General features: G+C 38.3%; 1 protein-coding gene across 1 annotated transcript in view; it reads left to right on the forward strand.

Annotated features, from left to right (window-relative positions):
- Positions 1–3,575: 3,575 nt before the first annotated feature.
- The window catches only part of TFEC (transcription factor EC), a gene marked incomplete at both ends in the record, with an annotated part of 68,806 nt that continues 57,814 nt past the window's right edge, over positions 3,576–14,567 (forward strand). The window contains 3 exon segments of the mRNA XM_080363586.1: positions 3,576–3,602; positions 3,604–3,631; positions 3,634–3,668. Of these exon segments, the coding sequence (XP_080219712.1) occupies positions 3,576–3,602; positions 3,604–3,631; positions 3,634–3,668 (90 nt within the window).

The raw sequence follows: 14,567 nt of genomic DNA on the forward strand, positions 1-14,567 counted from the left end.
AAATTTAGAAGACTGATGTATAGAATTTATTGAATGCACAAAATCTGCAAATTCTCTACTACCTTGCCCCAGAGTGGGTTATTTCATCCCTGTTTTAAATGCTGTGATATGGTTCAAGAGAGTGGGGCATCAACCTGTGCAGTCAGGTGCCCCCACAGCTGAGAGTTGTGTGACATTACTTTAATTTAGCAGCAAGGTAAATAGTAATGTGTTTTTCAAGTGAGAGAGGAGAAACTAGTGGGAGAAAGCAGCCAAATACTGAGCTGTGGATAGTCTTCTGTGAACAGCTATCTTAGGTTGGATCCCAGAGGTCCCCCCAGCCTCCTCGACCAGGTGAAGGTATTTCTCAGCACAGCTGCTGATAACACAATATATGGTGGCTCCCCCTCTTCCATGGTACATTCACCATTATCAAGGGATTCAGAAATCGCAGGCTAGATTTTCCAAAACCAATTCTGGCAGTTTGGATTTGGCATCAGTCTCTATCTCTTTTAAGAAATAATTCTTTGGGAATATTTTAACCTTTTGAATTTTTAACTTTATAGTATCACAAGCCCAACTTTGCACCATTGACTCAAGGTGCTCTTCTACTTTAGAGTTAGATAACATTCCCCTATTTCTAAAAACTATCTTCATTTTCAGATATTGAAAGATTCCTGTTCTTTGAAGAAAAATGAATTGATATCTGGATTACCTGAATCATATATTAATAAAACAGAAACCTTTCATTCGGTCTATTTAATGAGGAAAAAAAGTCAAGTCATGGAATGTGAAAGATCTGTATTTTATGCATGGACACAACTGTGAAAAAATAGATTACTTCACAGAACTCTTCGGTTTTTAGTTTTGATGCTAAGGTAGCTTTAGAAACCAAGTTTGACATCGGACACTTAATAAGTATGAATTAATGGATGGTCAGTGTTGCATTAGTTCAGTCAACAGGCCAGTCTAAGAAGAGAGGTCAGAGATAGAATTTTGTTTAGACTAACAGAAATATTTTGCACACCATTCACCTGAAGATGAAGCTTGAGTGGTTCTGAATATATATATCTAAAACATAACTCGTTTCACAGAACTATGTTTAATAACTTTCTTTTTGGACTTTGTATAGGGAGAGAGGCACCATCTTAAGCTTATTTAGATTCTTGTGGCAGAAAAATGAAATCTATAAACAAACTTTCTTTCTTTAATCTTCCTCAACTACCCTATGCTCCTGGGTGTTTTACAGATTCTTGTATAAGACTCCTGTAATTATTGAACTGTTCTTTTGACCTGGTTGCTTGAAGGATATTGGATTTCTGTTATCTGTGAATGGAGATTAGCAGTGAGATCACCTGAAGTGCTAAAACACTGCTAATTTTTTAAAGGGATTTGTTATAAAATCCTTTTTTTTTTTTTTTTTTTTTTCTTACCTTGGTCTTCAGTATTCACGTTTAACTCATTGCAATATCTGTTCAGTGTAATTCCAGAATGACACTGCCTGGGTAAAATATTTCTAAACACTTCAATGTCTGCAGTGCAATGTTATAAACTAACTGGTATCTCTGGAAAACAATAATTACATAGTTGGATAATTACTTAGGTATCTAATATTATGATTTAAAATAATATGAGCATGCTCTCTGTAGCTCACGTTTTCTGCTATTTTTTCAGTGGCCACTTTCTTAAAGGACCTCTTGTCTGTACATACTGAATCTCTGAGTACTCTCTGAGGTCCTAGTTTCACCTCTTTTCTTTAGCTTCCAGCTTTTCAGGTAAAGCCATTTATTTCACTGTTCCCAGCCAAATGGCAGTGACTATGAGGACCTAAAATTGCAGACATTGCCTGCACTGCAAGTACTTAAAAGCAGGATAGACATAATTGTGAATAGGCATGGTTCTAATTGTGCCCCTTGTGATTTGTGTCCTCAAACTCTTATCCCGAATTACGAATTTTCTAGGGTTGTAGGAGCAGGAAGCCCACCCTCAATACTGTGTTCAGTTTTGGGCTGCTCATCATAAGAAAGACATTGAGGTGCTGAAGACAGTTCAGAGGAGGGTGATGAGGCTGGTGAGGGGCCTGGAATACAAGTCTTATGAGGAGCAGTTGAGGAAGTTGGGGCTGTTTAGCCTGGAGAAAAGGAGTCTGTGGGGAGACCTTATTGCTCTCTGCAGCTACCTGAAAGGAGGTTGTAGCATGGAGTGTGTTGGTCTCTTCTCCCAGGTAGCAAGCGATAGGGCAAGAGGAAATGACCTCAAGTTGTGCCAGGGGAGGCACATTATTAAGAAAAATTTCTTCACAGAAAGGGTTGTCAGGCATTGGAACAGGCTGCCCAGGGAAGTGGTGGAGTCACCATTCCTGGAGGAGTTTAAAAGGCGTTTAGATGAGGTTCTTAGGGACACAGTTTAGTGACAGAGTTAGGTTATGGTTGGACTCGATGATCCTGAGTGTCTCTTCCAACCAAAATGATTCTATGATTCTATCTATGGCAAAAGAATAACAAACATGGAATTAGTGGCCAAACCCAGGAAACAGACATTTTCTTTCTCATCTTGGGTGAAAATGAAGAGACTCCTAAGTGCTTATTTTCTGGAACTGGAAGTGAACAGTTGCTGAGTGTGCAAACAGGAGCCTGCGCTTTGACCTCGCAGAACAGAAAGTTTTTGCTTCTCTTTTTCGTATTCTCATGGTTACAATTTATTCCTTTTTTTTTTTTTTTTTTGTTATGAAATTTTCAACATGGAAGCATTCTAGCACTAATATCAAAGAAATACGATATTTTCCTTTTGTTAACTGCAAGACTATTACTAGAAATTGTCTCTCAAGATATAAAGCGACATCTACCTCTCAATTCAGCAAAGGTCCTTTCTGACAAAAAGAACGAGGAGGAGTAGGGAGAGGAAAAGTTAAAGGGTGTAAAATAATTCTCATTTCTACACATGTAATAAAAGTACTAGACACTATGCTTGTAAATAAAGAGACAAGCATGTGGGAAAGAAAACAGGGTTGCTAAGGCCAGTGACCTTCATAAAGAATGAAGAAGACAATTGTAAAACATTATCTGTCCAGTTCACAAATCTTCTTCAGCGTCTGTTGTGCAAGCCTGAGTGAAAACATTTTAGGCAAAGCTTTAAAAGAACCTGGAGGACTGTACAAAAATGCCAAGAATTGGATTAATTGGCATAATACAAGGTGGCTGGGCACAGTTGGGGAAAGTGTCAGTGTAGGGAGAATCCCCACCAAGTAAGACTGTCTGTGCAATTAGCTATCTGAACTCTAACCCTTCCAGAATAATTAATGAATAACAGAGGGGATCAAGACAAAGACACAAAGTGATTTGGTGGGTGCTAGCAAGTAATACATCAAAGAATGCTGGTAATTGGCCCTGTGGCTTTCATTCTTTGCCCTATTTCTTTCAATTCATTGACTCAAAATAATGGGTTCAGGTTCATTATCAACAGGTTTTAGCTGCAAGAGCACAACACTTCAACAAAGCAATGATTGTAGCAGTGCTGGTGGTGAAGTAAAAAGTTGTAGACTGTAGCACACTCCCTTGAAAGGGAAAGTAGCAGCATAGTCATAGGCTTTGTCTTACATGAAACAGTTGGTATTCACGAATTTGCGCTGAGTTTTCTAAGACTTGGTGTTCACTGAGGTTACAATGCTGGAATACAGTTGGTATGGGCAGGTATGTATAACTCCACTTCAAACCCTATTATAGCAGCAGTGTCTATATTCTGTTCCTTCAGCTGTAAGAAATGAAGTAAAATTCTTGACATCATGTGTCACATGTACATGACATTATTTGCATAGTAATGGAGACAGTTTAGAGGCTTTTCTTCCTCCCCATTTTGGCGGCATTGTGGTAACGTGAAAGTTCATTATTTTTAATCCATGAAAATATCTTCCTGATCTGCAGAATTTTAGTTGGGGGTTTAATGTTGGGTTTTTTTTTTTTAACCAAAGTTATAAATGAAATCTCCACTGTTCTGTTTTATTTCTAGTGTAAATGCTGTTGTAAGGTGTTGATTTAGCTGTTGAGGAGGCATTTAATTAATTAAGAGTAGCTTTTCATAAACAATAGAAGAAGCAGCAGAACATTAGAGCAGTCATCTTCAACGAGTGAATAATGTGTATTTTTGCTCTGCTGTTTCATTTTACCATGATTGTTTCTCCCTCTTTACAGGTTTTAGTGTTTGATATTTGTTATTTTATTACCATCGCATTAAATACTATTGCGTTTATGGTTAAAAACTGCCTTTTTGGTATAGTATTTGAGAGACCTGAGATGCAGTTTAAATTTTAGGAGCATGCTTACAAGCACAAATGGGCGCAAACTTATTTTTCTTTTAAGTTAAGAGAAGATATTTTGAATTTAGGTTCATAGCAAATATGCAAAATGTCGTAAATGCTTCAAACACTGAAGTGTGCTCCGTATTCTTACGGACAACAATCTAAAAATGTCCCATTACCTCTGATAAGTCTGTTAAGATGTAGCTGCTTGTGCAACTATTGGCTACCTAAGTATTACAGGTCACATTCTGATCTCAATCATATCCCTGTCTTTTTGGAATAGCTTGAACAAAATTTATGCAGAATTTCATTTCAAGAGGATTGCATTTTGTAACTGTAAAATCATAAAGTAGAATCTTGAACAGTAATAAAGTTAGACTAAAAAATTCTGATACAACTTGTGGTATTTCATTTTGAGCTTAGTAATGTTACAGAGAAAAACAATTGTGTGAAATTTTCAAATAAAGGTATGATTTAGCAGTGTATAAATACAGCTACAAATATGGTGAATGATCAGTAGCTTCCCTTCTTTTAAATGCACTCAAACTGTTTGAAATAATGTTGTCACTGATCTGCGTGTAGTACTCCTTTGTTGTTGTCTTCTATCACATAGATTCATCCATTAGAATACATACCTTCTTCAGAACTTTGTCATTGCCATGGGCAAAAATATTCAGGTTTTGGAAAATCTTTATTAGAACATATTCTAAATTGAATACTTGTTTTTGATAAATTCTAAGTAACACTTCTCATAATTTCTTTAAATTTTTAAAATATTTGTAGTAGGACACTGCTTAGCACTGGGAAAAGAGCTACAAGTAGAGGCAGAGGTTGGTAGAGGTTTCTTGTGTGAATCTCAGCATGACTTACACAATGTATGAAACACTCTGTCGCAGTTTCAGGATTGTTTTTCTTTTAAGTTCAAATTCCAGTTCTTATGGAGGCTTCTCATAGCAGGAGGAAGTATTTTCCACCTGTTCACATTGGGACATGGATGCCATAAATATATAATCTTCACAATAATTAATGTTAAAGGTGGTAAACAAACAGTAAACTATGATTTATTGTAATCTTGCCACTATTGTGTGTTGTTAAAAGAATATTTTTAAACTATCTGTGTTGTGAAGAGCCATACTCGCAGTGCCTTCTGTCACATGTATAATTCAAGATTTCGAGTTGACAAAATACTGGTTGATCTTGTCCCAGAGGTTCTCACACTTTTTCAGAAAGTTGCTCCTCTTTTTGTATAATTTTACCTTCAAGTGAATAACAAGACTTTGGGGGAGAAGGAAAATCATTATTAAAAATACACATAGACTTGATCAAAATAACTTTGATGGCTAGAATGATGAGAACAGTCATTCTCTTTCTTTGACAGGTATTTTTTGGTCTGAGATTTGAGGGCACCGATATTGATTTAGAAAGCTCAGTGGCTCAATTTTAAATGAAATGTAAAACTCTTCCATTTTCTCACCTATCAACCTCCATAAAAGAGCAGCTGCTCTTGCAGGGAAAAGCACTATTCTCGCTTTGGGTATCACAATGCATTTATGATGTGTGGCTTATCTAAACAGCTTCCCTTTATGTGATGAGGGAAGAAAATGTATCTTTATTTAGGCTATGAGTTCTGACTGCAGCAGCACAATATAAATGTAGATGCCAGGCAGGGATGCGGGGTCTGGACCCCCTTGAGGGCATCCTTCCCAGCAGGTACCCCCCGCTTTTTCCCTCTCTCCTGGAAAGGACAATGGCAGAAGGCTATTCCCTGCTCTCCCTCTCCTTCAAGCAGCTGCACTGCTGGCCCTGACATCCCCTCCTTCTCCTCTCCAGAGAAAGAGCAGCAAGCAGAATGTGCCTGGGCAGTTACTTGGAACCTTCTTATCCCACAGTAGTTTCCTAGAAACACACAGGAAGTTCATCCTTTATACCCTTGATGATCAAAACTGCATGGAAATGCATGGAAAACAGATTAGGTTTGATAGCAGAACTAACCATATATGGGAAAGGCAGAGGAAGAGGAGTTGACGGACAGTCCTGTCTCTCAGACGTGCTCAGTTCCTGTCTTTTAGTGAGAACAGGAACAACTTCAGGCTTTTAAGGACGTTTAGCAGATAAGACTTAGAATATACCTAGCTGCATTGCTTTCTAATAGAAAGTGCATGAAGACTGCAAAGGAGAGGGGAGTCTTAGTTGCTGAAGGTCAGTTCTTGTTTCAAAGGCTGACCTGCTTTGAAAAGAGGTCTCTCTGCCTACTGTTCCCACAGGATGGGACCCAGGGGCTGGATCCATGCTGGCCTGCAGTCAGGGAAGTGCTGAGCTTCCATTCAAGTCACTATTCTCTGAAAAAAAGGCATTTCAGCATACCCTTAGGGGTCTTTGACTAAAAACCGTATGCTTTCTAAAACAGGGTCTTCATTTGGCTGATATTATGTGCTTGAATATATTAAAGGCTGTAAACTTAACAAAAATCCAGGCTCTTCTTGACACAACTTTTTAATCTTCTTTTGCTATGATTTCATTTGGCCTGTTATCCACTGCACAGTGTCTTACTGGGACTATTAGTAAAATGTGGGTTAAATGTGTCTAGAAGAGATTTTTTTTTTTTTCCAAATTTTTAGGTGCCAGAAAGGGAAAAATACAGGATGTCAGTACTCAGACTCAGGGAGTGCAACCTGTGTTTTTGAGATTGATTCCTAAACTGTGTTATATACAAACTTTATTACCAAGCCTCTTAAGGATGACCATAATTGCCAGGACAAAGTCTTTTGATATTCTTAGGTGAAAGGTATATGTAGCAGGGAAATACTGCAATAATGACATTTTAGTTTAATTATTTCTCTGACATGGAAAAAAGGAAACGTTTATGGCTTGGGGAGGGAGCTGACCTCTGTTATCAATACTGTTTGTACTTTCTCACAAAGTGCATTCCTTAGGCAAAAGAATAAAAGATTCACCTCTGGATCTCAGGGAAATGACCAGCACGATGCTAAAGGGTGCAGAGAGTGACTAGTCCATCTCCCCTAAGGCCAGGCCTTCCATTCCTGTCCACTTCGCCACCCTGATCCATTCCATGATAGTTTCTATACTACTTGTGAGAATTTTCTCTGGCTGGAGGTCCAAAGAGGTTTTCTCATGAAAAAAAAAAAAACCACAAAACCTTTGCTGAAGGTTATCTTGTTTGTGGACCTCTGAATCCACCTCAGTTTTGCAAGCATACAGTCAGAAGCTTGGCTGTCCCTGTCTGGAGCAGAGCTCAGGTGAAGGCCATTGCAGGTCTCATGATTTTTTTTTTTTTTTAAGGTTTGTAATGCTATAAGAATAGCAATGGCATCTTCAGCAGCTTTAAGAGAAAGCAGATCTGTTTCAGTGTCTGAGATGGACAGTGTCTGAATGTTGTATCTGTCTGATGTTTTTGTCCCTGTATAACTTTTTGCCATAATGGACCTTTCTTACTTGTTGAGATCAGAGGCACTATTAACTTATACCCTTATTGTTACTAAAAACTCTTAGTTGCCATTTGAATCTCAGCCCCCTTGCTTTTAGTTTTGTGCACCAAATACTTGATTGTGAGTGTGAGACCTTTCAAAGTGTTTTAGCATCTTCCAAGTAATGAATAATTGAAACAGGAAAATGCTGTGCTAGTTGTAGCTCATCTGTCATTGCTTGTGTATTCCAGTTCTTGCTTCTCATAAAGGGTTAGGTGAATCCTTTCCGGAACTGGACTCAGGGATGCAAACTCCCACCTTTGAAAGCATCTGGATCTGAAGATTCAAATATGCCCATAGCAGTTATAGCAGTTATAAAAACTGGGCTTAAAAGAGACAAAATTGCCTCCCTCAAGGCTTTAGCATATAGGCACTACTTTAAGGAAAAAAAAAATGAAAAAAAGAAAAAAAGAAAAAAAAGGCTTAAGGGATGTAGCATGATTTCAAGTTACTCATAATTTGAAAGAAATCATTGCATTACAAGAGCCTACCCTGATTACAGAATTTTCTCATCTCAATCCAAGATAAACATGTCTTCAACACCACATACACCTGACTTGCCCTTTTAAATACCTAAAACCTTAATCCATATTCAGGGCTCTTTTTTCTTGAGTCTCCCTGCTGTGATGAAAGAGTCAGCTCATCTTGTATTAATTTTGTCTCAGTACATGGAATATTTTTATGCTATAGCTTATGGCGCAGGTTTTTTCATATATTTCCGAGAATTTAAAGCTGTTAAAGTAATAGCTAAAATTTCCACTTCACTTCCAAACAACATGTTTTGTTAGTGAGAGGAAGGTGGTGTTATGCAAATATTGCCATAAGCAATGATCTTTAACGGCCATTGAAAGTCAAATATAGAACCAAATTTCTAGTAGTTCCTTAAGAGACCAACCTCGTCCCCACCCTTAATGGGAAGGGAAGCAGAATCTGTGAAACCCCTGGGCGCTTGCTTCCCTCGGCATCACTGACCTCAAGCTGGCTGGTCATGTCTGCCACAAGCGGTATGAGTAAGGAGCAAGGGTGAGTAGGGAGACGGGCAAGTACGTGCCTCCAGGGACCATTCGGCTTCTTGATGGGGGGTGACAACCAGCTGACAAGGCCTAGCAGGGGTTCAGAGACAACAGGAGTGGGTGTAGGGCCCAGCAGTGGTGGTGGCAGCCCTGGGGAGAAACTGAGCACCCATCCCAGGCTGGCAGGCAGCACCCGCTGCTCTGCCGGGGTGTGTGAGAGCAGCCTCTGCACAACAGGGCTTAATTGTGTAGTCATTAAGAATCGATTTTAATGCTTGTATTTTAACTGCCGTTGAAGTTGCAGGGCATTTTTGAGGCAGGAACTGGTTGTTTAAAAAGATATTTTTAGTGCCATCGGGATTTGGACCACATGACAATTAAACTATTGTACTTCTATAGCCATAGCATTACACCATAGCTAACCAGGTTTAAGTTAGACCATTAACTTAATAGACTGCTTTCTGAGGAGACAGGAAGATTTCATTCCCCTGTTTTATAAAATTATATTTGTTGTACTATATAAGACAATACATGTTCTTTACTGCTTATTTACACAAAGCTTCTATTAAGTTCAGTGAAAGTTTTGCTGAAAATTTCAGAGCAAGGCTGTATTCAAATAATATTTATATCACACCACACTTTTCCATTACGCAGTTTACCCCCTCCCTTTGTCCATTTTATATTTGATTCTGAACTAATGTTTAGAACTATGGAGACTTTAACAACCATGTATGTACATATGTTAAATCCATTTATATGGATGTATAGAAAGCTATATTCATTCACAATTAAACTCTCCACAATAAAAACTTGATTCTAAATATAGACAATTTGTCCCTAAGAGAAAGGAAAATAAAGACCACTGATCTAAGGGAAAAAACAGTAATGCCTTTCTGTCCACCAAACCTACAATTACTATGTGGTATCTAACAATTATCATTATACTTGCACTTTTTGCCTCCACAGTCATGGACAAATCTCTCAAATTCGAATGTCCAAAATGTAGATGAATTTTCAAAGCCTGAAAGTTATTTAAAAACATGGTCTGCAATAAGATCAGTGGGGACTGGCATTCTTGAGTCACTTTTGTGGTTGTCACAAGAATATCCTGAATATATAATTTCACATCAAAGTCAACATGCTCCCTGCAATGCTGAAGGGAGCAATTGACTTTTGGAGAGCTATACGCAAAGGTATTATGGCACCACTGTGGCAACTGACAGGGCTGAGTACTAATTTAGATGCCTAATTTTAAATCAAGGTAAATTTAAAAAATTCATGCTTATTTGTCCCAAGTCAGATTATGAAGCTGTTCCTAGACAGCTCATCTTAACTGGGTCATTTGACATCTGAGCTAAGCCACTTGTCACTGTGGACAAGTAAGATCTAACAAAGAGCAATCAACCCACCTATTTTAGAAATAATCAGGACACAATTCCTTAATTTAATGCAAAACTTGTATTCTGGAACCAACATGTATTTGTATGGAAGCAAAAGCAAACAAAAAAAGAATGATAACAAGGTTAGATTTGAAGCCATTCTTTTCTCTTCATATTGGCCTGCTGCATATTCCCCAACCTCAAAAATGCCCAATGCCTTTGCTGAGTGGGAGAAGACAAATGTGACAGTAATCTTGGGAAATAACGCTTACTAGAGACACACTTTCATACTCTGCTCCAGGGTAACCGGTCATGTTGGATCAATGCAGGTGTGAGGGTATACACAACTGTAAATGCAAATGTATTTAAGAAAACAAAGGTGCAAATCAGAAATTTCTAAGCCAGGTCAGTAAAAGGCAAGGTTGCCCTTGAGGTGTGCTTTACCCTACTGTTTTGTGTTTTAATCCATCACTCTAAGCCACTTCACCTTTATAGAGTTGTTGTGTCAGTGTACAAGACTATAAATTTTCCCTAGCTATTGTTTTCCCTGTACCAAAACAGAAAGGGAACATCTCTGTGAGGATCCTTTTACAGAAAGGCATAGGAAGGTTGTGTCACCAGAGTGCTGGAAAGCCACCTTTAAGCAGTAAGTGGTGAGCAAGTGGGCAGAGGCTCAGGATTTGTTTCATGGTCATAACATTATCTTTGAAGGCTTCTTGGGGCTGTACTAGTATGTTGCCCATCTAGATGGTAGGTAATCTGAGCTGGGCTACGTTGTGGTCAGATGTGCCTGTAACTGGTCAGATTCTGCTGAGTTGTGAAAGCAGGGGAAGCAGCACAGAGCTGCAGGCAGTTGTCGGCACAGGGCTGGGAACTGAAAAAACTCTCTCCTGCAAGCGATAATTATACCACGGTTCAGTAAAGGAGTGCTTGCAAAACCAGGCACAGCCAAGCGCAAAATAACCTTGCTGATCAAGCAGCCATACCCATAGGGATCTATTAACTTTTCATCTTGGCAGAGACTATAGAGATGTGTTCAAAACCTGTTGGTTTGATGTTTCTTTCAGGAGAAAATGTAAGTGTAGGTTAAAGGGAAGCTGCTTCTCAAGTCTCAGGCTACACATGTTGGAAATACTTGTTGCTTTCCTCAGTTTCGTACAATGTTTCAAAGCCTCCCTTCAGACTGTGCTCAATCCAACTGCCCACCTTTGCATGTGTGGAATCCTCCTCTTCACCTCCCTCCATGGTTGAATGCACTGCAGAGGCTTTAGGGGATGAAACAAGATATTGCAGCACAAAATAATTTTCCCCTTTTTGCATGTTTAATGAATTGTGACTTGGAAACGAAGATTAAATCTGCTCAACTATAGAAAATCCATCCAAATTGATATAAAACTTTACATGTAGAGTTGTATTATACTGTCTAAATGGCCACACAGTCTGTATTAGAGAGACTCCATCTGCTCTTATGTCTGTGTCCATAAGTTGGATGTCTTAGTTTGAGCTACTAATGCCAGGTTGCCTTCATAATAAACAAAAGAGAACTCAGGAGACCTCTGTGTAATCCTTAGTTAGCTGTCTACGGCTGGTCAAACAAATCACCTCCTGGAGATTTCTCTCCAGCAAGAGGATCATCTCAGGTAGATATGTCTAACTTTGAAGTGTTTAAACTTAGGCAATATTAGTCCCATCAGGTAAAAATGCAAGGCAAGAAACAGGGTTTGCTTTGCAGAATTTATCATTTATCTAGGGAAGGTAGGCAAAAGGGCAGCAGAGAGATGGCACAGAGAGGTGGCAGGAATTGGCTAAAGTGACCCAGCCTCTCAAGTCATTACATGGGAATACACACTTGCTGTCCTGAAACAAAGTTCTTCACCATACATCTCAGATCCATTAAAGCTAATGTGTATTATTAAATTTGCCATGCTCCTCCAAACTTACTTGTTAAGTCAGAGTCTTAAGCAATAGCTGAAAGCCTGAGGGTGGGGAAGGGGAGAAGGAAGGATGAGAGGAGACTACTCATACTTTACAGCCTCATCTGAAAAAGGAAGTGCTGAAGGTTTTGCAAGATAATCAGATCCTCAAAAAAAAAAACCAAACCCAAAACCCAACCAAAAACCAAAAGAGTACAGCCTGTTTTGCAGCCAGTTTCAGAGCCAGTTTCATGGATGCTGTGAACCAAATGCACTTCCACTGCAAAACAGTTCAGCAATGGACTTTACTGCAGCTGCTCTCGCTTGTACTGATTTGAAAATGGCCAAATAAACCAGGGAAACTTTTCTAATTATTATATAAACTGCTGATGACAGTGCTATAAGTAGAAATTCACAATCTATAGCACATTGGTTATGGATTGAAAACATGGAAATACAATACCTTTCAGATCACTTTGCACCATTTCTCTTCTTAATTTCCATTGGCTAAATATAATCAGTTTCCCTGAGAAGCATGAAATGTTCTTTTAGGTTTCGGTGGGGTTTTTTGGTTGTGTTTTGTTTGTTTGTTTGGTTGGGTTTTTTGTTTGTTTCTTTTTCTCTTTGTGTGTTTTGCTTTGTTTTCAGAAATGCAATTGCTTTAGCTGCATCATGTGTGTGAACATAAACACAAGGTGTCGGTGAGCTATATCGACAATCTTCGACATTAGATGTGTTCCACACTGGTAAAAAAAAAAAAAAAAAGAAAAAAAGAAAGAGGGAAAGCAGAAACCAAATTAAAAAGTCTTAAAATCAGGCAATTTACCACCCAACAGAAGCAACGATGAGATGACAGACTCAAAAGATGAGAATTAGGAATGATTTGTAGAACCAAATAAAAATAATGATGCTGATAAAATTTTAAAATATTAGCATTCCAAATGTTTACTTAAAAAATTTAACCTGTGAATCAAGTAAACTTTGTCCCCATGTTCTAAAATGAGTCTTCTAATGAAAAACTTCAGTGTTCTTTTTCATCCTAACTTTCTTTAATCTTCAGTCTCTGGGTTTGACATGTATTTAAAAAAGTCTAAAAATAGGACAGTGAAATGTAATGACTTTGAGCAATAATGGCATGACTCAGACTATTTTCTCTTAGAGTCCACTGTCAACTCAAACTAAGGGTGGCCTCTGTTCAGTTTTAGTTGCTAATATTAGGCTATCTTTCTTTCAGAACTTTGGTAAAGACAGCTCAAATTTTTAGTGTATAAATTATGGTGCCATATAATCTTTAACTAAAAGGATGAAGATACTCAACTAGTATATTTCGGGATTTAATGAAATGACTTATATTATAGGAAGGCATGTTCTCAGCCAGTGTGACAGCATAGAAAGATAAGGATGGTCATTTACTTTCCTCATGTGAGATAACTCCAAAACCATATAATTGACAGTATCTGTAGCTCGATGGTGCTAATATATTTAAAGATGATTAAAAAAAGACGTTCCACTGCAGTGTGGGAAATTTTCAAATTCTCTTTCCCCAAATGTTGCAAGACCTATGGGGTAACATAATTCCCACTGCTGATATCTGGGTGCTTCATATCGCACTCAAGGAAGGGTATCTTGAGGTGGGTGGTGATAGATATGAGCCTCTACCAGAGTAAGAGGAACGTTTTTCCTAGTCTGTTTAGGGAACCACAGGCAACTGGGACTGACCCTGCCACATGAGTGCCGGATGCCTCTGGGGTGTCTTCTGCTCCCTCTCAGAGTCGATTATGTTGCAGTTGCTGCTCAGATCACCCATGAGCTGTTGAGCAAATGGAAAGAAAATTACTCTTTCTTAAAATAATTCCCAAGAAACGACAGAGCCTAAAAACTGACTCTCTCCCCTGAAAAGTAAATAATTCTGGAAGTGTCTGTGGCTTCTGCAGGTAGAGTGTTACTTAGTGCCTGTAGGTGTTTGATCAGGTCTGCAGCTTCTCATTCTTCATGGTGAGGTCCTTGAAAAAAAACTCCCCAACCAGTTATAAACACCAACAGGAATTGTAGTTTATAGTTACTAACATGATAGCAAGTTGAAATACTTTTACTTTTGAACCAAACTGAATTAATCAAATTTATCTTTTTCTTTGATGCACATGACTCCTGTTCATTTTGCAAAATGCTCAAAGGGTTAAATTAAAGATGAAATAGAACACAGTAAGATGCAGGAAAGCCTCCCACTTCTTCAAATCATGTTTAAATGATGAAAAGCCTTTCTACAGGGTTACATCCAAACTGTAGATTTCCTGTTACATGTAATAACATAACCTCATGCATAATGATAAAACTTCATTCTTGTAAATTCGATCTTGGAATTACCATAATTATTTATGTCAGAACATAAATAACTGAAACAATTTATTTTCTGTTTATTTGGATATTGTTTAAAGTTTACTATTTTTGTATACAAATGTTTTCCTGTCTTCTCCGCCCTCCCCCCGGACTTCAATTTTAAAATT

This window comes from Nesoenas mayeri, assembly GCF_963082525.1.
Source record: "Nesoenas mayeri genome assembly, chromosome: 1".
Lineage (NCBI taxonomy): Eukaryota > Metazoa > Chordata > Aves > Columbiformes > Columbidae > Nesoenas > Nesoenas mayeri.